Below are 27,646 nucleotides of genomic sequence, written 5' to 3'. Positions count from 1 at the left end.
GTGTGTGTGTGTGTGTGTGTGTGTGTGTGTGTGTGTGTGTGTGTGTGTGTGTGTGTGTGTGCCTGGCTGTTACATAACCCTAAGCATGTAAACATGCACAAATCTGTTAATGCACTTTAAATTAGAATAAAGTCACACAAACTCTTGGATAAATTTGTCATGCATCCTTTTCCTTTCTGATTATACTCAATGTTAAAGCTGCAAGCAGATGGATAAAAAAGAAATTATGATTACGGAAGGTTTGATTTTAGTTTTGCAGTCTACTGAGCTTTTTTTATAAACACATCCACAAAATGACGTCAGTGTAAGTAATGGCAAGTGAGTTACACAGAATAGCAAAGTATTGTGAGCAATCTAAAACAGCATAATACATTAGAACAGCTACTTACATTAGTTTCACTAACAAATTATCATGTTACTTTTCAATATGAGGTGTTTCACATATGAAATATAGCTGACAACTTGTACTAAGATATAAATCTCTCTTGCTGCTGTAATTAACATGGAAATATAGTAGTCTATACAATAATTTAGGTACGAACATATGATGGGTTCAGTATTTAAAGATATTGTGGCAAGAGTTTTCAGTTCCAGAAAATGTTCAAGGTGTGGTGTTTATCAACAAAATTAAATGCAAAGACAGAACATGTTTTCTGTCAAAATGGCATAATTTAATATTGCAAATTGTAAGGAAGTTGTACCAGTCTCTAAGAATTTATCTGCATTTGCTATGCAAAGTGTAGCAAAACACTTTAAGCAGAATAAATCTTTCTTTTCAATTTTGCTGCAACTAATATTATTCAATCTAGCACAAAATAAGCACTTTAGAGCTCAAGACAAGTGGGTAAAGCGAAAAAAAATAATCCCGTAAATCCACACCACAAGTGAAAACACACAACGCTAAACTGCTTCACCACGTTTTTTGTCCCCAATGGAACTTCATCAGATGTAAAACAGTTATTAAAATCAATTAAATCTTTAAATACTCATAGGTAGGTACTAGGCTATTGGCCCTAGGACCTATATACGCCTGGCCAAAAATGTACCCTGGCTTTCGCCACCCAAGAAAATTATTTTCCTGTGCCCATGTCAAGCAGAGCCACAGAAGTGATCCCCGGGGTGAATTTCCTATTTCCCATCCAATCATCAAGATTTTTCTTGAAGAGTGCTAATGAGGAGCTCTGTCTGACACAGATAGGTAGTCTGTTCCAGAGTATGGGAAGTCTCTGGGACAGGAACCTATCCCTTCTGTTTATTGTGAAGTCTCTGGGACAGGAACCTATCCCTTCTGTTTATTGTGGTGACAAGGTTTAGGTACCTAGACTGTGTAGCTTGGAAGGATTGGGATTTCTTTAAGTGGAGCATGTCCAACAGCTCTGGGTTTGACATAGCTTTGTATGCTAGGCAGAGATCGCCTCTGAGTAGGCGATATGCGACAGAGTAAAGCTGGAGTTTTTTGAGATGGTCTGCATAGGGCATCTGTTTGTGGCCAGTAATTCTCTTTGCGAGGTATTTCTGTGGCCTTTCCAGTTGTTGTAGAGGTCTTGTGAGGTACATACCAAAAGGGGCGTTGTACTCTATAATGGGTCTAATGAGTGATGAGTAGAGGGGAACAATGACCTTTTTTTCTGGATGAGAAACCTTTTGTGACAAGGCGAGTCATGTAGAAGGATTTCCTGACCACTGTGGCGATGTGATTATCATAGGAGGGACTACTGTCCACCTGTGTCCCAATGTCTCATCACATTTACGGCATTAAGTAGACTACCAGCTATGTGGTAGTTCATGAGTACAGAGCTTTTACCAAAGGGGATGACGATACACTTTTTGGCATTGAGCTTCAGGCCATGGCTCTGACACCAGGCATCTGTCTCAGTGAGGCCCTTTTGTAGTATGTCCACATCGTTAGGAGTTTCAATTATGGCTCCTAGTTTGCAGTCATTTGCAAACTTTGTTAGCCAAAGACCTTCTGTGTTAGCCTGTACTTCAGAGAAGTAGAAACCAAACAGGAGAGGACCCAGGACTGAACCCTGTGGTACTCCACTTGTCACTGGCCTGAAGTCGGATTTGGAGTCAGATTTGGAGTCTGCTACTTTCACAATGTGGGTTCTGTCCATGAGCCAGTTGGCAACCCATCTTGTGACATTGGGATTTATACCTAGTTTAGTGAGCTTATCTATAATTCCAGAGTGTGGGATGGTGTCGAAAGCCTTGTTGAGATCTAGATAAGCTGTGTGAACCACCTTACCCTCATCTATGGCTTTGGTGACTGCTTCAAAGAAGTCAATCAGGTTTAAGAGACGTGATCTGCCTTTTAGAAATCTGAATTGGGTAGGGTCCAGAGTTCAGAGATTACCAATGTCTTTGTTTATGAGTTCCATGAGGACATGTTCCATGGCCTTGCAGACCAGGCTCATCAGGCTAATGGGGTGGTAGTTCCCGGGGTCCGTCATGGCTCCCCTTTTGTGGAGTGGGATAACCATCGCGGTGCACCATTCAGTGGGCACAAAGCCTGAGGTGAGGCTATGACTTGAACATGGTACTTGGGTAGGGTGCCAGTTCATTCTGTAGTTCATGCAGAACACAGCCTGGGATATTGTCAGGTCCTATGGATGCTGTGTTCTTGGCTTTGGAGAGTGTTTTACCTGTGCAGCCGTGATTACAGAAACTTTGCATTCTTCCGGTATAGAGATGGGCCCTCTAGGGGGTGAGATGGGCCCTCTAGAGGGTGAGAGGGGGATAAAGTTAGCACTGAACCTATCTGCCAGGATGTTGGCAATATCAGTTGGTTCTGTATATTTAGTGCCATTGTGCTGGAACTCAGAGCAGATCTGAGTGTTGCCATTGGGATTCTTGACATAGCTATAGAATGCTTTGTGGTTGTCTTTTAGAGTCAGTGGCAATTTTGTTTTCATAACTAGCTCTGGAGGATTTTATGAGGGATCTCAGCTTCTTACTGAGGTTGACCAGGGAGTTCCTCCAGTCATGGGATTTTACTCTTTTTTGCAACAGTTTCTTTCTTGTAGAGTTTGTTTATGGCAGAGGACCACCAGATTGGCTTCCTTTTTTTGGAGGATAGCATCTTGGTTCTATTAGGGATAGCATGATCCATGCACTCGTGTCAGTGCTTATAAAGTGCATTTGTGTAGAATTCAGCAGTTGTACAACTATCGTCCGTTTGCATGGGAGTCATGATGTTTGCCACCTCTGTCTTAAGAAGTGTAAAGATGGCTTTGGAGAAGTTTTTACACTGTGGTTTCCCTGATTGGGGGTGGGGGACGGGATGTGGATGTCTAGGGTGATTAGCTTGTGGTCGGATCTGACCAACGAGGAATTGACCTCTGGTATGGAACACCGGTTGCCCATGTTGGTAATGACCAGGTCTAGAATATTGCTGTCCTTGGTGGGGGTGTGAATAAGTTAATCCAAGGCGTTGGAATTTATGAATTCCAGAAAACGTTGAGCAAACAAGTTGGTACATGAGTAGTTTTCCCAGTTAATGGTGGGGTAATTGAAATTGCCCATTATTAGGGTGTTGGTTTGTGCCCTAATCCTTTCCAGTGTATCAAGAAATGAGGAGTGGGAATCCTGTGGCATGGTGGGGGTCTGTAGCAAGCTACAATTTGGATTGCGGTCTTGCCCAGAGTTAGTTGCACTTGAATAATTTCGGATGCATTATGCTGTGCAACTTGCCTAGAGGTGTGGATATCCTTAATGAATATGGACACGCCTCCACCTTTAGTGCTTCGTTCTGGGTTAGGTGGCTGAAAGATGTGGCATGAATTATAGCCTGGTATTGCAGGGGTGCTTTCTGGAGCTTTGAACCAGGTCTCTAATCACTGCACAGATGTCACTGTTCTCCATTTTAAGGAGTGCCTCGAGTGAGTGCATTTTGAGGTTTAGACTTCTAGCATTGAGTCACATTACCCTCAGATCTTGCTTGCTTGTACCCATTATGGTGGTGAATTTGTCATTTGAACCTTGCCTAAAAAAGGCACTATAGGCCTCCTTTTAAAAATAACAATTAACCAATCCATTTAATTTTAGACAATTGCTAATAAATATTCATAAGGATATGCTGAATTTAAACAGGATTTGCCCTGGGTATTGTTTTAACTTATTTTTTTATGTAACAATGTGTCTACATTAATGTACTTCACTGCATTATGCAACTGATGGTCTGATGTATTTATTGTTTTTATAATAATGGATATAAGGAAAGTTTTTTAATATGAAGGTTTATATTTATGTATTTGTTTTATTCATATTTTGAAAGGAAGGGTAATATTTTCAGTTCTAAATCATTCATTTAGTCACTAGATGGCAGCACTGCTATGTGAAATGCATTAGTAGGATGTAACTAGTTGTTCCTATTTAACTATTTTAGTGTATTTTTAGATGCATCTGCGGTGGTGGTGCTGTGGTAGCGTTGTCGCCTCACAGTTAGACGTTGTCCGTTCGATTCTCAGTTAGAGCGTCTTCTGTGGGGCGACATGCGTGAATGGGCGTTCTTTCGTTGAAGGTTGTGCGTTAGGCCCGGCAAGCCAGCACGTAAAAATCTACTGCCAATCATTAGCGGACCAGAGCTCCGCTGTGGCGACCCCTAACCGGGAAAAGCCGAAAGACAGTGTATTTTTAGATGCATTTTTGTGTGTTGTTTTAGGTAATTATTTTTTAATAGATGTGATTTATTTAAATTTTACAGTGATTAGGCAATATTTTGTTTGAATTTTATGGTACTGGAAAGAATGACGTTTTTATTTAAATTTTCTTGAGAGTGTACTTCTTATGAATATTTATTACTTTGTCAGCATGTCCTTATAAATATTTATTAACAATTGTCTAAAATTAAATGGATTGGTTAATTGTTTTTTTTTAAAAGGAGTATTTAAAGATTTAATTGATTTTAATAACTGTTTTACATCTGATGAAGTTCCACTGGGGACGAAAAATGCGGTGAAGCAGTTTAGCATTTTGTGTTTCATTTGTGGTGTGGATTTATGTGATTATTAAAAGTTTTTTTTACTTTACCCACTTGTCTTGTGCTTATTTTGGAGCCTTGCTCTCCGAAGTGCTTATTTTGTATATAGTTGGAGCCTTGCTCTCTTAAGCACTTCCATTTCAATATTTGTGGCTAATATTCTTCAATCTCTTTACTGATCCTGAAAACTTCCTCTGAATTCTCCACATTCTTAAACACAGATTATATGGTGATAATGTTTATCACATAAAACTAAAGGAGCCAGACTCTATAGAAATGCATAGTTTGATCCTGAGCTACTAACAACATTGAGACATTAATACTGAAATGAATGGGGAGGAAATAATAAAGCTGATCTAAGTTGACTTCCAAGCTTATAGAAAACAGCTGGTGAGGAAGAATAAAAAATGTTAGATTAGCTGACTGCTAATGGTTCTGAAATATACCATCCTGCCAACTAACGAGTCATCATTTTCTTAAGCTAACATGGGGTACACATCAGTTACTATGATGATATAGAAGAAGGTAAGTGGAGGGAAAACACTGAATAATGAAGCAGTGGAAAAAGAAGCCAATTACTGCTAAAACCAATGGTAATTTTATGAGGATGTTTACATGCTTGTTTTCTCACCATATGCTTGGGTGAGTGACTGACAAATTCTTAGACCCCAGGGCAGTTCTGATACAAGACCAAAAGTCTTGATAGTTCTGCTGGAAATTAGTCAATATGATTTACAAAATGTACAAATATTTATTTGAAATAAGGTGATTGCAAATGCTTCTGTTCCACTAACAGTGTGGAATGTTAGTGACAGGCCTGTGGCTCTAGAGTAGACCTCGTTTTTTTAATGTTTTTGTATTAGTGGAAGAAGCTTATAATGTACCAACTGATACTGAAAACTTTCATCTTTCACCTACTGGTTGGGGCACAGTTTTGTATGGTAAAGAAGATCTTTAGGAAGTGATGAACAGAATGATTTATTTATTTGGAGATGGAAAAAAAATGTTTGGATCCATGGGGCCTAACAAAACTGATCTGCACTTATAATCCTAGAGTTTGATACGGAGCATCTACAAAGAGTGGATTGAGGCTCAACACTAGCCAGAAGCAGAAAGGGAGATTTGGGGCAAACAAGATAAAAGAAAAATACAAAAAGAGAGAAGCGGTTGTATGCACGAGTGAGGATAAACATTTGAAACGTCAAGACCCATTAGATCGAACCCCAAAACTTACAGATTAAATGGCTGAAAAAGACTTGCATATACAAAGTGCAAGATGGTCATTTCCTAGAATATTCCCTTTTCTCCATGGGATGGCTATCTCTGAGTTGTTATATAGGAGGTCAGGGGTGTGGGGCCTTGTCCCCAAACAAAAAGGCAAGTTTAAAGGAGAAGAGCAACCTTTGATATCCGTTCTTTTCCTGGGTTTTCTGTCTTTTTTGGCATGTTAGCATTTTAAGCACTGCCATTACAATAGGGAGTCATGAGTGAGAGAGACAGGTGAACAGTGGAAAGCCATGAGAGATCAAGTATCAGGTAGTAACTGACAAGGAGAGATAAACAAATAAATGTGAATCTTTCAGTAAAGAGGACAAGCAGGTTAGATAGTGGGAAATAGGAGTAATATACTCCTAATACATAAAATATAATATAATGTTCTTATGTGTGTAAAACCCCAAAACGTCTGAGAGATAGGATTTACCAGCATATGTATGATGTCAGAAACAGAAATAAGTTAAATGCCCTAGCTTGGCACACAATGGAACTTCCCATGCATAGTTTTAGTTTTAAGGTTCTACAAACATTTTTTCCAGACAAGAGGGAAGGGAATATTAATAATTATGTAGAACGTACTGAACTTAAAATGGATTTTAAGACTACAGGCACATATATATCCGGGGTTGAACAATTATGTATGTATTAAAGACGGTGTTTGATGCTCGCCCTTTTAAATGATTTTAAGTGTTTAAATTTTGTTCAATTCGATTAATTGTATAATTTATTACTTTTATTGATTAATTGTTGAATTTTAGATATAAAAATGAGTGTGAAAGTTGTTTTGTTGTACTAAGGACGTGAGAAAGCATAGGTTAACTACGTGAAAGCCCCTGTCTATATTAAATTAGATTTTATAGTCGTGGTGGTCACCTGGAGTTTTTCTTTGAATATATAAATAGATAGAACTCAATATATATAGATACAGGTATAAAGACATTCAGAAAGATACACGTGCACACGCACACACATACAAAGATAGTATTTAGGCATAAAAAAGCATAGCAAGGAAAACGACGGAATTTATTTGTAGTGCAAAGAGTGTCACAATTATATTCCAAATTCAGGAAAAGGGCCAACCTTGTTGAATAATTTTGTGACATAAGAAAACTTTTTAAGCATCTTTTAGTGCTATTAAGTTCTGCTTTTTCTGCTACAGCATGAACAATGGTCACCACAAAACAGTAATGAGAGGCTCAAACAGATTTAAAAGCTGTAAAACACTTCAGACCGTCACACATTTTGTTCTTACTGTTGTGGGACAACAGTACAAAATGTAGTACATATTTAAGAAATAAGATTCACCTTGCTTCTGACCACTGCCTGTAAGGTAGCGTTAAGTGTGTTCCAGCTCACACAGGCGTAAAACACTTTGTGCTGCAACACTTTTCATGCAAATAGTAGTAAAACTGCAGAGTTAAATTTCCATGTACTACAAAGGATTATGATCAGGTGTCTTCATTCATAACTCACGCGTTGTGTGTGCATGGTCATCCCTTTTGGTAAAAACTCTGTACCCATGAACTACCACATAGGCGATAGTCTATTTAACACCGAACGTGTGATAGAGACCTTGGGACACAGGTGGACAGTAGTCTCTCCTTTGATAATCACATTGCCACAGTAGTCAGGAAATCCTTCTACGTGGCACACACCATGAAAGGTTTCTCATCCAGGAAAAAAAGAGGTCATTGTTCCCCTCTACTCATCACTCATTAGACCCATTATAGAGTAAAACGCCCCTTTTGGTATGTACCTCACAAGACATCTACAACAACTGGAGAGGCCACAGAAATACTTCACAAAGAGGATTACCGGCCTCAAACAGATGCCCTACGCAGACAGTCTCAAAAAACTCCAGCTTTACTCCGTCGCATATCGCCTACTCAGAGGCGATCTCTGCCTAACATACAAAAGCTATGTCAAACCCAGAGCTGTTGGACATGCTCCACTTAATCCCAATCCCTCCGAGGTACACGCTCTAGGGACCTAAACCTTGTCACCACAATAAACAGAACATGCTGGAGGGATACATTCCTGCCCCAGAGACTTCCCATACTCTGGAACAACCTACCTATGTCAAACAAAGCTCCTCATTAGCACTCAAGAAAAATCTTGATGATTGAATGGGAAATGGGAAATTCACCCCGGGGATCACTTCTGTGGCTCTGCTTAACAGGGGCACAGGAAAATAATTTTCTTGGGTGGCAAAAGCCAGGGTACCTTTTTGGCTAGGCTTATAAAGACCCTAAGGCCAATAGTCTAGTACCGACATATGAACCTGAGCCTATACAGATATCAAGACTCACATCTTGGGTTTTGCTTCACTCTGCTCTCCTGGTGAACTTTTTGACTTACATGCCTTAAACACATCAAAACTGGGTTATAACTGGAGACCCAGTCTTAACCCTGCGTTCTGCATACAAGAACGATCGGGCACAAGGCTAGGAAACATTGGGATGCTTAACTGATTTGCTAAAATCTGCATATAAAGCAACTAGAGTTTAGGAAATAAAATAATTAAGCCATGTTTATTATCTGTTCATATGCTTCACCACCTGTGTTCTACTGCCACAGTTAAAATATAAAGGAACTAGCAAGGTGATGTGTGGAGAGACTTAATGGTAGAATTAGGTTGAATGTAATCAGGTTGAATGTAATCAGGACAGAGAGTTGTGATGTGGTGGGCAGGAATAAATCTTTACTGGATGCAGTCTGTAATCCAAAGTTGCCTCTTCAGCATTTGATACCATCAGAGTAAGCAAAAAATGGGAAAATCAGAGTGATAATCTTTCTTAAGCATACATTTCTCCACTTATACTCAACAAAAATGTTTTTTTTTTCTTCTGGTGGAACTGAGCACATCATTATTCATTTAAACATTTTAGTCCTTATTAAGAACTGAACAGTTCTGTAATCTCTATGAAAAACCAAAAAAATGAAAACTGCAATGTAAGAAATAATGTTTTGTAACAAAGTAATGTTTTGTATAGTATTGTGTTAAAACACATGTAAAAAGAAGTTCTTCATTAGCAGCATACCCATTTATGGCAGACAAAGACTTGTCTTTACATAAAATGATGCTGTACAAAAAAACCCATTTCAGTCACCATGGGGTTTTCATATCTTGCCTTTGTACAGAATACTGTAACTACTTCTCCAAAATTCACAAAATAACAGGTAGGACTCGTACTGACTCCTGCACCCAAGAGTGATGTGATAACTGAAGGCATTTGACACGATACCCCACTCGGGCATGGTTGTCAAACTCAAGAGGTTAGGTACAAATCTGTAGGTCACCCAGCGGACAGCCAAATGGCTCACAAGACAGGACCCAGAAAGTTAAAACTGGGGAGTCCATAGCTACAAAGAGGCCGGTCACAGGGGTCACAGGTTGAGTCCTTCAGGGATCAATCCTTGGACAGCTCCTTTTTGGGATTTACTTCTCTGAAGTGAAGGCCAATGCCAGTGGTCTCTGGCAGACTAAATTTGCAGATGATTGCAAATTAGGAGCTGTTCTTGAATCTCCCACTGACACAACTATCATATTGACAACACACCCCTTAGAGTTGACCCAGCTGTCGGGGACTTAGAGACACACACAGATAGTAATCTAGCCTTTGGTCATCACATGTCTACAGTGGTGAGGAGGTCAATTCTATGTTGCGCAGTGTATAACGGGGGTATGGCATCTAGGTCCAAGGAAGTCATTGTTTCACTCTATTTGGCATTCATCGGACCTATCATTGAGTACAATGCCTCCGATGGTATGTACCTAACCAGGTATATCAAACAACTGGAATGTCCACAGAGGCTCCTCACTAAAAGAATACAGGGCATAAATAATATGTCCTATGCAGACTGCCTCAAGGCCCTATCCCTGTATTCAGTCTCCTACAGGCTTTTGAGGAGAGATCTATGCCTGGCATACAGAGCATTGTCAGACCTCCTGCATATCCACAGAACAAACAGCACCAGAATTACCTGCTCTAAAGATTTAAACCTTGCCTATGATATAAATTAGACCTGCTAGAGAGATGGGTATGTATCCTACAGACTACCATGACTATGGAACAGGCTCCCCCATCCATGTGAAGCAGAGTTCTTCCTTAACCCAATTCAAGGGCAACTTGGACAATTGGACGGGAAACCAGAAATTCATCCCTGGTTTGGCATCTATGTCTCTAATGGACACAGGTAACCTGTAAAAGGTTCTTCTCCCAGGCCCATGCTTACACTTATCGAGGATATCAAAACTTGTCAAAGATTTGGGATACATGGCTAGGCTTAAAAAGACCCTTGTGGTCGTTAGCCTAGTACACACTTATGAACTCAAGAAAAGAAGTTTGTGGCAGGTTTCCCCCACCAGATACAGCATTGATGCTGTTGAAGAATAAAGGACTTTATTTACTTGGTTACATCTATCTGCATGTCATAAATTTGCATGTTATTATCAGCGCTGCCACTTCTAAAACACCTATCAAGAACTTCATATTGTAATGTAGCTATAGAAATCTGAATGTACCAGTGCAGAAGCTATAGTAGAGGTACGTGTATGAGAGCCAGCCATAATGTTAATGATGTCACAATGCAGTCCCCTTTAAAAATAATGTGTTGGAAACTTGCAAAGGAACAGGTATCTCAGACTGTATTGGGAGGGGTAAGCTTCAGTCTAACAAGAAACACTAAATGTAGGATCTATGAACACTAGAAGTGCTAATGTAGTGTATTGAAGAAGGTGGCATGATTGGAAGGACATTCTATATCCAAAAAATACGGAATAGATGGAAGATGAGACAACTGGCCAATATGAAGAGTGATGAAAGGAGACTCTATGGAAAACAGAGGAAGATGAAAAGGGTCTGGGATCCATTTTAACCACTAAGCTGGACATGTAATACAATGTAATCTGAAAAGCAATAAAAAAGTCAACATGATGCTGGGGTACATCGCTAAGGGTATGAACTCCTCCAGAGATGTAGAAGTCATCTTTCCATTGTACAGGCCATTGGTAAGGCCAGGTCTGAAATACTATGCCTACTTCTATTAGCTATGCAAAGCATGGAAAACAAAGCTGGCAGAAAACATGCAATGATGAGTTACCAAAATGCTAAAGGGAATGGAGGAAGTGCATGGAAAGAAGGCAAACCATGGTGTAACAGACTGAAAAGGAACATGGGGAGGGGATATGTTTTGGATACAATAAAGTTCTGAAGATGAGTCAAGTACTTTGATTCAATTAGAGGTCTGGATGCTGGAGGACGTGATACGAAGAGAGTAGAAATGACAGGCAACTGCTGGCTCACTCATCCTGGGAGAACAGAGACAGACAAATCCTTTGTATGACTAGTTGCCAACAGTGACAGGAGATTGAGCACACAGCACACAGCAGCTGGATTGAAATTAAAGTGCTCACCAACTGTGCATACCCTAGTAACCTCATTAAAGCTGGTGCACAAACTATGCGTCTAGCATTGTGGGAAGTTTGTGCATATCAAATTGTCTCAAGGATCAGCACATAGACCAGGAGAGAAACATCCTTTATGGCTGCAGGGATGATGGACCCTCATCTGGATGGCCTTCACCTGAAACTGGAATTATAAGAATAAGGTGTGACTACGCTAATCTGATCTGAAGACCAGAAATACCCCCAAAAGGTAACATGGGATGTAAAGTGCTTGGTGTAAGGGTATTTATAGGTAGCGGGGTCCAGTGGGAGAGCTGATGGTCAGCATACAAAGGACAAAACAGCCCCAAAAAATAATAGCATAAAATGAAACGAGTCGAGAATGAGTTCAGGAAATATTCTGCACAGAGGGTTGAGAGAGACTGAAGCACACGGATTACCTGTACTTTGTGACTGTGACAAACAGAGGGGATCAGGGATGCCAGAGAGACGTGAGAAGGTAAGAAGCATTGCAGAGGAGCTCACTGCATCATTTAGGCATAAACGTTAGAAAACAGGTCTACCAGGAACATTGCAATATACCTACTGTAATGTGTAAGGCACTGCAACGACCTCAGTGAATACAAGCCTTCCTAAACTGGGATACCTGTTACATTTTTCTTTACACTTTCTAACCTTAAGTAGAGCATTGTTGTCCGGATCTTGATCACATAGCAACGACTGGATATCATTAAATGTCTTCTGGATGACATCTATCTTCTTTTGCAGTTTTTCCAGGCTATCCTCTACCTCTTTAATGATCAGTGTCTCCTCAGTCCTAAGAAGCTGGATCAGACTTTCTTCCTTTTCATGGAGGAACTGGTACATTTTGGCAAACTCAGAGGAAATGTGCTGCTCCAAAACACAGGTGTCATTCTGAAAATAAATGCTGCTATGTTAAAAAGAGATTAAATGACAAATAAAATAATCAAAAAAGCAAAATAATGAATTTACCATTATTTTTATCACTGTTCCAAAGGGTTCTTACCACACATGCCAACACATCCACTGTCATGTTTGGTTAATATTACAGCACAGTCCGAGGTAGAGACTCTCCTCTTGAACTTTGAGCATTTTGACTTAGATGCTGCAATTAAAAATGCTAAAACTGAAGCACATCCAGTTTTCTAGACATCTATTTCAGTTTTATGCCAAGCTAGACACCAAATATGCATATGGCAATACTGATACAGTTTTATTGTTCAGAGTATTGGGAGTGGATTTATTATGCCAACTCTGTGGGATACTGGATACAAAAATTAAAGCACAGCTGCAAAGGTGAGAAGCCAAACTGAAATAAATGTTAATGGCTGAAAAACAGGAAGGAACCCCAGAACAAAATGTTTCATGGAGTCAGGCTAAATTTATGTTTCAGTTTACAATTTCTTAATAATCTGTTGTCCACAATATTTCAGACCACCATAACCATCAAAAACAAACACTCATCAGAAATCTGGTCACTTACATATGCTTAAAAGCTTTCTAACAGACTCCATCTATAAAAGTGACTACCACTGCTTATCTCTTACCTACCCTAAAATATGCCTCCCCCATAACAAGCTCAACTAATAATAACAAAATAGCCAGATCTGCCACTGTTCTACCTTAAAAAAAACACCACTGTGGACCCTTATAAAAGCTACAGTGGTTAAATCTTCCCAATTTCATCAAATACTCTATATTAAAAGTGGCTCACACTCTACTATACCAATACAATAAACGTCCATCCATAATTACATTAATGCAACAGCACAAATTCCACGGACATGTGTGATCACAAGAAAAAGCACAGTCCTCTATTGTACACAAAACTCACTAGGCAAGTCCATGTACCACCATGCAGTATTACCAGTATGGGACGGCTTACCTGTAAAACCCATGACTAATCGAATTCAAACCAAAGTTCCACAAGGCCCTTCATACTCACTGCCTCCATGACAGACTACTTAATTGTCCTCACCTCCTGAGTGAAACACACAGTCTAAGCCTTGCTACCTCTCATCCTTCTAATCTTAGCTCTTGCACTCTGACACATGGTTTCATTTCATGAATTTGTTCATACTCATGAAAGTGGCCTTCTCATTGTCCCACAAAATGTTTGTTACAACTGTGCTTTGTGAAAATCGTATCTGAATATCTCATAATGTACGCTTATGAAAATTGCACCTGCATAACTCAATGTATGACCTCCTGAATTACCCTGTACATAGTAACAATGTATATAATAATATCCATGTCTATTAATATTAAAATACTGATTTGTAAAACTATTAGTCTTTAAAAAATGTTTGCATAACTGCAAAAGGAGCACTGCTCCCCAAGTCTCTGCTGAAAATGGGTCTTGTATGGTCCAGTCCGATCATCCTGTTCAACAAACAGACAACATAACCTGCTACAAGGTAATACCATCTGTTAAGTGACTGTGTTATCTCTATTTCACAATTACAAAGAAAAATCAAATTTTCTTTACAAATGCATGTAAATCTACTTCATTCATATTCATGTTCCAGCTGTAACTTTACTACTCCTGATAATATTTTGTTTCTTTCACAAGGCTAATCCAAGCAGCCCATTTCTAGCCTTGAATCAGAAAAAGAATATAAAATACATATTAAAAATAATAATGTATTTATTCATTTCAGTTTAGTTGAGTTAATGAGCTTGTCAAAAAGATGACCCAAGCCACAAGGCAATGACAGCTACAAGCAGTGATGTTTGCCCTGAAAACACTGAATACACAAAATTGCAGCTATAGCAAGTTAAATTAGAAACTGAAACATGAAAACCAAGAATTACAGAAAAAAGGCATAAACACTAATTACTGCAATCATACCATTACATAATATATTAGGAACTGCCATATAGCACATACAAGGGAATGACAGAACATTAAAGAACAAGGAAGCATGACGCCTGCAGCATATATCCAACAGTCGTAGCCAATGTATTACTGGACAAAGTAAGTCCCCCTAGCTCTGTACATAAACTGAATACAGACAATACAAATAGCTTTTATAATCACGAAGTGAACCAAGCCATGGTAGACACCTTTCAGCCAAGATATGGGCCATAAGGACAAGGCTACAAGTAATTTATAAACAAACAGCTTCAGCAGCCATGATTTAGGGAGGGAGAATCAAACCAGAAACCTGGAAAAAAAAGTACAAGAATGCAGGCAGAGCATGAAAATTTCACACAGAGCAACAAACACCAAATCTTGTAATCAAAAAGGCAAAAACATCAACCAAAGCACACCAGTTAAATCAGGTTTTATGTGCTGGCCCAGTTTTTGAAAATAAGTACAGTGAGGCTGCTTTTTAGCAATGTAGTTAGTTCATTGATAAATGTAAGGTTGGGAAGTGATCTGACATTATTTCATTTAATTGACCTGAGGGTAAAAATGCTTCATAGACTTAGTTTGGCCATAAACCTGTTAAACAAGTCTACTCCCTTTTATTACCCCCCCATCTCCCATTTTCTAATTATCCCAAGCTTTTAATGTTTTTTTTTTTTTTTTTCCTCAGAGGATGTAGTGTCCATCAGTTTCCTAGAAGTGCATCCCAGAAGTGCATTCCTGTTAAAGAATTGCATTTCACATTTATCCAGCATCTCATTTCATAGTTTAGAGCACAAAACAGAAAAGGTTCTGCTACTAGAAAAACGCTTATGTGTAGTGATGGCCACCACATTTTGGAAGGTTGCAAATGAAATGTGCATTGATTTGTGCAATGGGGGGGGGGGTGTATAGGATAATAAAATGAAGAAAGCATACATTTGTTTATCTTTTCATTAATTTCTTCAAATGTTACCAAGCACCATGCATCATGCAATTATATGGATAAAAACTTAAAACAAACAGGCCAGTAAGCAGCAATAAAATAATAAATATGCTGGTTATAAAATCATGATAAATTAATGAATACGAAGCAAACTGGTAAGCCAAGTTAGTTCAAGTCAGTCCAAACCTGCCTGCAGACTTGTTATTACTATTTTTTTAAAACCCAAATGTCCTCGTGGGGGGGGGAACATACTGAGATCTTCATGTAAGTAAATGTCTTAATGAGACCTTGTTTCCCTGGAAAGAAAAATATTTCCCAAAATGGACAGCGAGGTACAGATGTTGATGTTAATTCACAGAAATCTCTTCTACCAGATCACAGTTTCATTAATTTGGAATGGACATTGTGGAAATGCTGCTAAGTTTGAGACTGTCCAGTAAAAGCATCAATTAGACAGTTGTCCAGTAAAAGCATCAATTAGACAGTTGGCAGTGAGTTTTACATTTTTTTCTGTTCCCATAAATTTCAAAAAACTACAGGCAGTGTTTTTAACAAATGGAGTTTTGTGGACTTCCAGTCCTTGCCAAGTTATTTCTGTAACCTCTCTTCCTCATTCAACCAGAGTATCTTTGATTTTATCATCAGTGAGCAAGACTGACCAGCTTTTTTCAGTCACATTCCTAACACGCCTGGTATCTGTGGTGTATTGAATAGAGCAGGCTAATGCCCTCTTTCTATCTGTGAATAGAGGTTATGATGAGCGCGAGGTGACCACTGGTTTGAATAAAGGGGCAGCTCTAAGAGGGAGCCGGGCTAGACCCTATTTCTCTAGGAAAGATGAAATAGCTGGTCAGAATAATACTGCTAGGGATAGAAAGAGGGCATTAGCCTGCTTTATTCAATACACCACAGATACCAGGCATGTTAGGAATTTGATTGAAAAAAAACTGTCAATTTTGCTCACTGATGATAAAATCAAAGAAGTAGTTGGGCTACATCCTACATTTATATACAAGAATAAATTAAATCTGAAAAAGATGCTTCACTGATGATAAAATCAAAGTAGTAGTTGGGCTATGTCCTACATTTATATATAGGAATAAATTAAATCTGAAAAGGATGCTGTGTTATCCAGATCAGTAAAGACTAGCACCTGTTGAGTCAACTATTCTGGTACCAATCCATGTAGGAGTTGTAGATACTGTCAATTTGTTGATGTTAGTAATAGTTTTACTAACCCTGATACTGGTAGGGTGTTCGAGTTTAGAGTACAAGCAGACTGTAATACAAAAGACATTGTGTACCTTGCTAGGTGTACTAAATGTTCCTGTTTTTATGTTGGGAAGAGCAACAGGAGATTAAAGGAACTGGTGAGGGAGCACATCTATTCCATCAATATTCAGTACAAGTGTAACTCACTTGCTAAACATGTGATGAAAGAGGGGATGGATCATGAGTTTAGATTCTTAGTTATTGATAAGCTTTATACAAGCGCTAGACCTGGGGATATTAGAACACAGACAGAGGTAGTGGAATTGCTTTATTAAACAACACGTTTTTATAAGAGGTGGCTGTGTTACTGGTGTATTCAACAGTTCTTTTGTTTGTGCTTGTATTTGGTTTTGCACACCAGTTTTATTCCTGAACTACTCCGATTTTTGGATTTATCTTCTTAAAAATGACTGCCTCAAAAGCTTCCAATGTTCTCCTCTCTCTAATTACTATTGCTTTATTTTACACATATTCCTCAACATTTACATCATACAAGTTATTACACTCCTTAACTAAGCACAATGCATTGATAATTGCCATCATCCCTGTTTGTATATTCATTACTTGGTAGTAGTGCTTTGCAATGTACATTGCTGCAACCACTTAAGCCACATTTCTCAAACTTACTTGCAAAGAGAAAGAAAATAAATTGTCACAGGCAGCATGTGTTGTATCCTGATCATTCTATCTGTAGGTGACTGAGTCACAGTTTGAGTTTAGTTAACAATACCTACATCAGTTCTGTTATCAGTTTGGGGTGGGTGCTACACTTATTCCACAGAGTTCAGTATCTCTCTCTGAGCTGTGCACTCGTTACTTATTTATTTCTTGTAAGTAACCCATCATGCTACTCTAAGCCTACCAAATATCATGCACACACAGACATACAGTGACCCACACATACCCATGCAGTACCAGTTTACCATGGAGTACTGAGCACCTCTCTACAAAAATACTGCAAGAATACCTAATGCGGATGGGATAATGTTAGATCATAAGCTGCAGCATCAAACACGAAGCACAGACACCATCCAGCAAACAGATGCAAACCTTTAAGCTGTGCTCAACATTTCAGTCACACACACACACACACACACACACACACACACACACACACACACACACACACACACACACACACACACAGATATGCATCTACCAACAAATTAATGCTTCAGTTCTTATGGGCCACATATGCACAATAACAAATACAGATACAATACAATACAGATACAATTACACCTTTCATTAATTTTCAAAAATTCTCTGATCTTCCACCGCACCCACGCTATGTAACACTTCCTCCTCGCCATATAATACTATCATGTTAAATTCAACAAACATGTCTTTACAATACTTTTTGCTGTGTCTTTCAAAAACCCTTTCCCTATCATGGCTTTCTCACATTGTCCTGCTTTGACAGTGTCATACCATCCTAAAAGTCTGTTGCTGTCTTGGATTACTGCCCACAGTGAATTTGTAACCTTCCAAGAGCATTATCAGTCTTGGTACAATTAGGACCCCTACAGATGTTTACAGATGCAGCGACCCTACAACATGTTTTCTTAGCACTACTTACAAATAACTTCTTTAACTTAAAACATTTCTCTGTCAGTTCTCTAAATGCCTTACCATGCCTCTTATTATCTTTATTCAGATCATCTATTGATACTAGCCAGATAACCAAGGATCCACTGATGCAGAAACACTACTGTGTTGTAAACATGTACTGCTGTATGCATTTTACAACTGTCACAAATGTACTGATGGCCGTCTACTCCATCGCATCAGTCAATAAACAAAGAGAAACAGTCCAGTATTAGTAAATGAAACAAGCACATGGCGCTGTATAACAACTGAACAGCTGTTCCCATACATTACGAGAGCAGCGATAGTACATCATACATAATAAATTGTAAGAGTTTAAATAGTACACACTGCCATGCATACTAAATGGGTTGCCACTCACTAAACCTCCAAAATAAAATGTCCACATTTCCTAATAATTTACTAGTGATCACTTAGTTGTATGGCAAACGGTGCTCAGAGGAGGATAACACATCTATTTACTTATCCTGGTACTTAAAGAAAATGTAGTTGTGACAAAACAAAGCATACAATGTGAGTCTTTGGAAAAACATCCAAACTTCTGTACCCTTTAGCAAGGCATGCTAAGACCCATACAATGTAGCTATAGAATAGGCAGCCAGGACACAGATTTGCTTTCTCTTAAACAGTGGCATTTATGCATATTTACTGCCTATTGACCCTAATATATGCGTGTCCCTTACATAATAATTAGATAAACAAAGGACAACAAAGACAAAACTTGTTTTGACTTCTACACATACTGCTCTTAAGCCATTCTTAGGAGGCCCAGGGAGAAAAGCTCCAGCAGAGGTATAGCAACAACATTAGGATAAGGAGCTGGATAACAAACATTTCAAAGATTTAGCTACAGAACATTAATATGGGCATGATGCACAAGTTAGGTATTGTAGTGGGTCCAAGGTAACAGCACAACTTGGTTGAGATTAAAATAACAGAAATACTTTGCTTTTAAGCATGTATGTAGTGATTCTCCTTTCTTCAGGATATGTTCTTAATATCTCAATGGAGGTATGTATTTCTACAGATGTATGGCAATCTACCAAACTTAGTATGGCTACATTACAGTTATATACATACAGAGTTCTCAGAAATCCCAGTGGCCCATTTACAAAACACGATTGTGTCCCCTCCTTTCACTGTCAAAATGATTTGTCCAATGAATTCTTCTTGGACCAATGGACCCAGCTGTCCTCCATTGCAGGACTTGCTCTCAGAGTGAGATCCCCGTGTTCTAATCATTTCCTGATCAGCCCATACGTTTCTTTGAGAGGCGAGTGTCAGGTGTTTAGGAGAAGGCTGTTCTGCCAGTCATGTAGAAGAACTTCCAGTAAGTGGTTCTGACTTCCACAATTACTGCTCATAAAGGGGGCATGGGTACAACTAAGCATGCAGCCCCCCTACCAATATGGTGCATTAAAATGCTGCACAGAGCCACTATGATCCATAATGCTGTGCCCATAATCTTATACTCCTGTTGGTGTCAGCTAAGCAGTGAGCCTGATCCCTACCCCTAACAAACGGGAAAGCCAGCATCAGCCTCTTCTCACTCCCATCCTTTCCCACCTGTCATACCTAGCACCCATCCTTTCCCACCTGTCATACCTAGCACCCATCCTTTCCCACATCATATTTAGCACCCATCCTTTCCCACCTGTCATACTTGGCACCCATCCTTTCCCACCTGTCATACTTGGCACCCATCCTTTCCCACATCATATTTAGCACCCATCCTTTCCCACCTGTCATACCTAGCACCCATCCTTTCCCACCTGTCATACCTAGCACCCATCCTTTTCCACCTGTCATACCTAGCACCCATCCTTTCCCACCTATCGTACTTAGCATCCATGCTCCTACCTGCTGTACTTAGCACCCATCCTCTCTCACCTGTCATACTTGGCACCCTTGCCCCTAACTGAGTACAGGTGATGTCGGAGTGGCAGCACTTTACATACAACAGTTCAAAGCCCCAACCAAATGCTCATGTACACAATAAGCAGACTATTTGTGGTAACCTGCAGTATGTTTTCACCATTTGGATAACTCTGATTATGATTCTGTCAGTGTTCAGTCATGCTGTGACTGCTTTCTGTGTGTGTGTGTGTGTGTGTGTGTGTGTGTGTGTGTGTGTGTGTGTGTTAGCTGCTTTGTGCAGATTTTAGGCTGTATGTATTTGTATTTTTCTGCACAGATAAAACCTTTTCCAGTGCATTAAAGCATTATGACTAATATTGGCACTTTGAAGAAAATCCCTTCAGAAAGCACCACTGTCATCAAAAAAGTGTTGAAAGCCTTTGGGAAGGGGTTACAGAAAACAGTACATGCAAGTTTACCTCATTCATTTTTCTGATGGTGGCAACCAGGACCTACAATTTGAAAGGCAGAGGATCTTGATATACTAAAGACTGACACCATGGACACAAGATTGGATGCTGAACAAAATCTGACATCTGTGTAAGAGGCTGCCACATCAGTTAGGATGAGGACATATAGAATCACAATCACATACCTGTGCAGGAACAAAATGCAAGGAGCACAGGTTGTGCAAATGCTGATTAATTCACAAATGTAAGGTACTAAGTGCCAAAATGTAAAAGTTGTAGTACACACTCACTGAGGCCAGCAATGAAAGGCATTTCCTAAAGGGAAAAGTGGTATCTCAGAGCTCTGGGGTGCCCACTGTAGCAGCTGATGGTGTGTAAAATCTGGGTTTTCACTGCCAGCAGCACTGGACCAAGCACTGGATCACAGATGAAAACTGGAGGGGAATAAGTTAGTTTCACAAAGGGCACACAAACTATTTAGCAAGGCAACTATTAACAGTAGTGGGATCAAGTTTTGTAAAGTACAGTGCAAAGCAGCAAGTTATCCATTTCGCAATGAGAGTTCAATTTAAAAAAACAGCTTTGAAACAAGTGCCTAAAAGCAGCTCTGATTATACTAATATCATGGCTTATAAATACCCTTGAATGGTGAAACTTGCATAGGTTACAGGCAAATGGAAGTTAACTTCTATAGTAGCCATTGGTATGAAGGTGGGTTTGGTATGGGGGCATATTCCTTGTATAACACTATGACACTTTAACCAATAGACTGAGACTTGTTCTGTCAGAGACAGAAGGTCAAGGGTGTTGAGATCTTTAATATAGTGGAATGCAAGGCATAGAGTGAGACAAAATCTAATTCCTCATGTTTTCTCTTTAATGCAGCTTTCCAAAACCTAGCCAAAAACTCTACAGATATCAGAGAAGTACTATGAAACACCAGCCATTAATTATTGGGTATTCGCTGATCTCTTTTCACCATTCATGAAAAATGTATGCGACACAGTAAACAGTAAATACCACCTGATTTAAAGGTAATGGTTGGTCTAAGACCTCAATTACTTCTTACTCCATAAGTATTACCCTCTTCCTCCTACTCCACCGCTTTGTTCTCTCCTCCATCCTCTCATCCTCCTTACTTGTTGCGTCCAGGGGGAGGACAATGCAACAAGTTGCTCTCCCCCTTTTAATTTTATGTATTGTTTAGGCACTTAAAATAGCTTTTGACCTTGGGCACATCCTTGCACCATTCCTGCTTGGGTGTTCTGCCTCCTCTCTCACCAAAATATATTCCTTCTTTTATGCAGACCGATATTTATTTGAATTGCTACTCCATTCTATCTCTCCTTTCTCTTTCATTTTTGAAGAATTTATGATCAGGCTCTTTCCTCCATGTTCCACTTCTCTAGTCACCGATTAATTTCTGTGATGTTTTTGTGACCAGTAATGTTCGCCGCCCCCTACTGCTTCACTATTTCCATCTCGCCATCTTCCTACCCAGAGTTAATGTTTAGGAGTAGGACCACCCAGACACACTCTGAATCATCCTTGTTTGTTCTGTTACTTTCTGCATTGCATTTTCCTTCTGTCGACACATACCCTTCTTCTGTAACTACCACCCTACCAGCCCCAACTTCCATTTTGGATTAATCTACAAGCAGTAAGTTGCACCATTCCATTCCAGCACCAAGTACTGCTGTCCCTTCGGGGCTAAGATGAGTTCCTTACAGTGAGTCAGCTTGCCTGCCAGGTGTCTCCCCCTTCCCATCTGAGTCAGCCTGCTGCCAGGTGTCTCCACCTTCCCATCCTCCTACCAATTCCTAATTTTTCTCCCATATCCACTGATACAGTCAGTCATTATACTCCCTATTCCTCATCTTCCTCAGTGTGCTAATTGCACCTGCTGGTACAGGTAACACTTCCCAGATTTCTACCTTCAAATCCCCATCCTGGCATTGCTTTGTCACTTCCCTGGCCTTGTCTGCAGACATCTCAGCTGTCTCATTCATTAGTGCCTTCATACACAACTGCATCCATCCCACCCCCCTTGATGACATCTTTGGTCACCTCCTCCCACAGTTACATAGGTCTAAACTTTAAAACTGTTTCCCACAACTCTAGATAGACAATACAGGTCTAAAAAATGCAGGCTGCAAACAGAAGATGACAGGAGAACTTCACTGATGGGAATTTCCATTGGGGAGTCGATAAAAAATATTATGTCACCATGTGGGTAAAGGTACAGAATGTGAGTAGATAGGTAGCAAGGTAGTCAAGAAAGTTGTACAGGTGGGTAGGTGGTCTGGGAAAACAGATGGCTTTCAGAATAAGTGATAAATTAAGGTCATGAGTTAGTGGACATACTGAAAATGCAGTCATTAAATTTACTGTAAAATTAACATGGTGATAATGCAATATATTATAGGCTCATAGGTAGGTACTGGGCTATCAGCCCAAGGCCAACAAGGTTCCCTGGCTTACGCCACCCAAGAAAGTTAATTTCCCCGTGTCCCTGCTGAAAAGAGCCACAGAAGTGATCCCTGAGGTGCATTTCCTATTTCCCATCCACTCAAGATATTTCTTGAGTGCTAATGAGGAACTTTGCTTGACATAGATGGGTAGCTTGTTCCAGAGTATAGGAAGTGTCTTGGACAGGTATCTATCCCTCCAGCATGTCCTGTTTATTGTGATGACAAGATTTAGGTCCCTAGAGCGTGTAGCCGCATGGGATTAGGATTCGTTTAGGTGTAGCATGTCCAACAGCTCTGGGTTTAACATAGCTTTATATGTTAGGCAGAGATCTCCTCAGAGTAGGCAATATACTACAGAGTAAAGTTGCAGTTTTTTGAGACTGTCAGGGTAGGGCATCTCTTTGAAGCCAGTAGTCCATCTTTGCGAGGTACTTCTGTGGCCTTTCCACCTGCTGCAGATGTCTTGAGGTACATTCCAAAAGGAGCGTTGCACTCTAAAATGGGTCTAATGAGTGCCGTGTAGAGGGGAACTATGACCTCTTTTTTCCTGAATGAGAACACTTTTGTGATGAGGTGTGCCACATAGAAGGATTTCCTGACTACTGTGGCGATGTGATTATCAAAGGAGAAACTACTGTCCACCTGGGTCCCAAGGTCTCTTATCACACATTCAGCGTTGAGTAGACTGCCGTTTATGTGGTAGTTCATGGGTACAGAGTTTTAACCAAAGGGGTTGATAAAGCAGTTTTTGGCATTGAGCTTGAGGCCATGCCTCTGACACCAGGCATCTGTCTCAGTGAGGCCCTTTTGTAGGATGTCCACATTATTTAGGGACTCCGCTATGGCTCCTAGTTTGCAGTCATCTGTGAACTTCATTAGCCAGAGGCCTTCTGTGTTAGCCTGTACTTCAGAGAAGTAGATACCAAACAGGAGAGGTCCCAGGACTGAACCCTGTGGCACTCCACTTGTCACTGGTTTGAAGTCAGATTTGGAGTCTACAACTTTTACAGTGTGGGTTCTGTCAGTGAGCCAGTTGGCAACCCATCTTATGACTTTGGGATTTATACCTAGTTTAGGGAGTTTAGCTATAATTCCAGAATGGGGGATGGTGTCGAAAGCCTTAGCGAGGTCAAGATAGGCTGTGTGAACCATCTTACCCTCAAAGAAGTCGATCAAGTTCAGAAGGCAAGATCTGCCTTTCACAAACCTGAACTGGGAGGGGTCCAGAGTTTGGAGGCTATCGATGTCTTTGTTTAGGAGTTCCATGATGATACCTGCCATGGCCTTGCAGATTAGGGAGTCTGGCTAATAGGGCAATAGTTCTTAGGATCAGTGGTGGTCCCCCTGAGTGGTACAACTGTTGCTGTGCGCCATTCAGTGGGTACAAAGCCTGACATGAGACTGATTGAACATGGTGCATAGGTGGAGAGCCAGTTCGTTCTGAAGTTCATGTAAAACACAGCCTGGGATGTTGTCCGTTCCCATGGTGCTGTATTTCCCATGGTGCTGTATTTTTGGTTTTAGAGAGTGCAGCTTTTACCTACATAGATGTGATTACAGGGACTCTGCATTCTTCCTGTACAGATATGGGCCCTTTAGGGGGTGAGAGGGGGGTAAAGTTAGCACTGAACCTATCTGCCAGGATGTTGGCAATATCAGTTGGTTTGGTAATTTTCGTGCCATTGTGCTGTAACTCAGAGCAGATCTGGGTGTTGCCATTGAGATTCTTGACATAGCTATAGAATGCTTTGTGGTTGCCCTTAGAATCAGTGGTGATTTTGTTTTCGTAGCTAGCTTTGGAGGATCTTACAAGGGATCTCAGCTTCTTACTGAGGCTGACCAGGCAGCTCCTCCACTCATGGGATTTTACTCTTTTGCAACAGTTTCTTCCTTCTGTTGTAGAGTTTGTTTATGGCAGAGGACCACCAGATTGGCTTCCTTTTTTTGGAGGATAGTGTCTTGGTTCGGTTTGGAATAGAAAAGGTGGTTTAAAAGACACGTAAATTAATAAGAGTAAGATGTAAAGGAATTATTTACAAGTTGTAGGGTGGGAGTAAGTTTTGCCTAATAACTCCAATGACTATCAGTACAAGAGTCTAGGAAAAATACATCAAAGAGGCAAAGCAAACAAAGCAATGCTGTGACTTGGGAAATGGGGCAGAGTGAAAGTGCTAGGAACTGCTTCAGGGAGAAAGGGCTACTAGGAGACAGGGAAACAAAGGAAGATGATGTCCCTTTACTTTCGCCACCAGTAAGCTGTCTCAAATGAACTGCGAATGCAGGTAGAGATGGTAGGGCACTTTACTGACGTTTGGTTCATATTCTAGTTTACTGACACATCAGAATGAGGAATTGTTACCCAGTCTATCTCACTCCAAGCACTTCCTAATGTCCTTACACACTAAATCATCGATATGTTTAGCTCACCATATATTTTGACTTTTCTCAGTTCTCAGAAACTCAGAATACTATTTCTGCAGGAAAAGCAAACATTCACATAATGAAATAAACATACTTGAACATATTACTGGCTCTTTCCAAGTTTTGAAATGCTGCAAGATAAAAAAAATGTCTTTAATGTGCAGAATCAGCAAAGAAGGTGAGTTTAGAAATGATACGCAAGTTTAATACTATTACAAGTCTGTGACCCTGCAACACTGTTTTCTAGGTACCCTAACAGCTACTGTAGCTTTTCTGCAGGCAACACAAACATTTTGAACATATAATAAAATACTTTATATAATGCTTTACCAGTCTTAAAAAAATGTGCTATTAAAAACATTCAATTTTTAAAAGTATTCTCAAATATTTCTAATTTTACGACATATAAAACAACTGATCTGCACATATACCTTAGTATCAATTTTCTTCTGCTCTTGTGTTCTCTTTTGTGTTCTGAGACCTTCCAGCTGGGATTCAAGTATTAAAGATATATCTAGAATCTCATTCTGTAGAAACAAAACATGATAAAACCAAAAGTATAATCCTGCAACAATGTTACGGAACGTGTAATAAGACTTTTCAGAGCATATGGATACGACAGCAGTGCAATGCAAATCTGGTGAACAGTCTTTCAATATCAACACATGACATTTACAAATTCTACTACATGAACAAATTATTTGTTTTCCTGTACTTCAAATTTCTTTCTTTTGCTCCTGCATTGCAGCAGCAAAATACTCAAAATGTATATTTTTTAGGTTAAAAGGCTTACTTACATGTATATATTTCCAAAGAAAAATTAATGATAGAGATATGAAATATGGTGACATTTATGAACATTGGAACATTCTTCTGACAAAAACTACCGATTATAGATTCCAAGTGCCTTCACCTAACATACTGAACTGATACTGTAAATTTAGCGTCTTATCATAAGCAATCTTTTCTACGCATCTCGCATCTGATTTCTGTAGACAGTCCCAACTGCTAAAGTATTACTATTAACAAATAGGATAACAGTCCAAACCTGGCTACAAACATATAAATAATTAATTCCTTGCAAATCCATCCCCAAAACAATTTAAAAGGAGGAAAGAACAAGGAAGTAACCAGCCCGAAACTGCAAGTGGCAGACATGCGATAAGTTGACACCATTTATATTTATTTGTCACGGAGACCTACACTTGAATTCCAGAAAAAAAAAAAGTTACTTGCTTGAAGTGACATATATATTTTATTGTGTTTATTGTGATGTTCTCAGGTAACAGCACTTCGACTCACTTTGGTAAGGCATCACATCATAAATAAGGCATACATTTGATAAGGACTTGCAAAGGTAAAACACACACATGCACACGTGTGCATACACATACATGCACACACATTCTGTTATAATTCTACTCCGACAGATATAGTGGTCTGGTATACACTTGAGGGTGTGATGATTTAAACAGGATATATCCATATTCCTGCACCAGACACCACCAAAAAGATGACTGCAGGGCACATGGCAGAATCAGAGGTAGCTGGCAACAGAGGGGTTGGAGTCTCAAGCCTTCTTAATATTCTCATTGTATAGAAGATGTGATAGTATACAGCATTAAAATTGTTTTACCCTAGCTGCTCTTTGCTGTATCCTTGTTAAATATTCCTTACTGTACCTCTGTTAACCATATCTACTTGCATTGTAAACCTCCAATGCCTGCTTTGTGCAATGCAGCACAAGTCAGCACTCCTTCCTCCTAACACAAGCTGATCTGCTTTAGGGGGGAAACATTAAGCCACCTAAAACCACTCAGTCTTTTAGTACTTTCAGTGTGGTGAAAATGCTCTTTGTAGTGCAGTGAAAAACATTCTAAAAACATTCGTCTAGCACACACATGCTTTGCCTGAACAGTCATATCTGCTCTACAAACCTTCTTCAGAATCTACTCTTATCCTGCACCAATTCTAAACATATGGCTCTCAGACGTTGTTCTTAGTCAAGGCAACGTGCTACTGCATTTTATAGCAAAAATGTTTGTTGCATTTCTTGTTTTATATTT

The 27,646-nt window shown here is 39.7% G+C and overlaps 1 protein-coding gene across 3 annotated transcripts in view; it reads right to left on the bottom strand.

The window, feature by feature from the left end:
- The window catches only part of LOC122813597 (zinc-binding protein A33-like), a 104,733-nt gene that overhangs the window by 44,064 nt on the left and 33,023 nt on the right, over positions 1-27,646 (bottom strand). For 2 of the 3 annotated variants that reach the window (XM_044086007.1, XM_044086008.1), the window contains exons 3-4: positions 26,012-26,107; positions 12,339-12,578 (exon numbers count right to left, since the gene is read on the bottom strand). In XM_044086007.1, coding sequence (XP_043941942.1) covers positions 12,339-12,578; positions 26,012-26,107 — 336 coding nt within the window. The remainder of the gene's footprint in view (positions 1-12,338; positions 12,579-26,011; positions 26,108-27,646) is intronic. The other variant, XM_044086009.1, reaches the window with a different exon arrangement.

Source organism: Protopterus annectens, chromosome 10.part0 (assembly GCF_019279795.1).
Source record: "Protopterus annectens isolate FY-2018-M chromosome 10.part0, PAN1.0, whole genome shotgun sequence".
Taxonomy (NCBI): domain Eukaryota; kingdom Metazoa; phylum Chordata; order Ceratodontiformes; family Protopteridae; genus Protopterus; species Protopterus annectens.
This window is presented reverse-complemented; position numbering and strand designations above follow the sequence as displayed.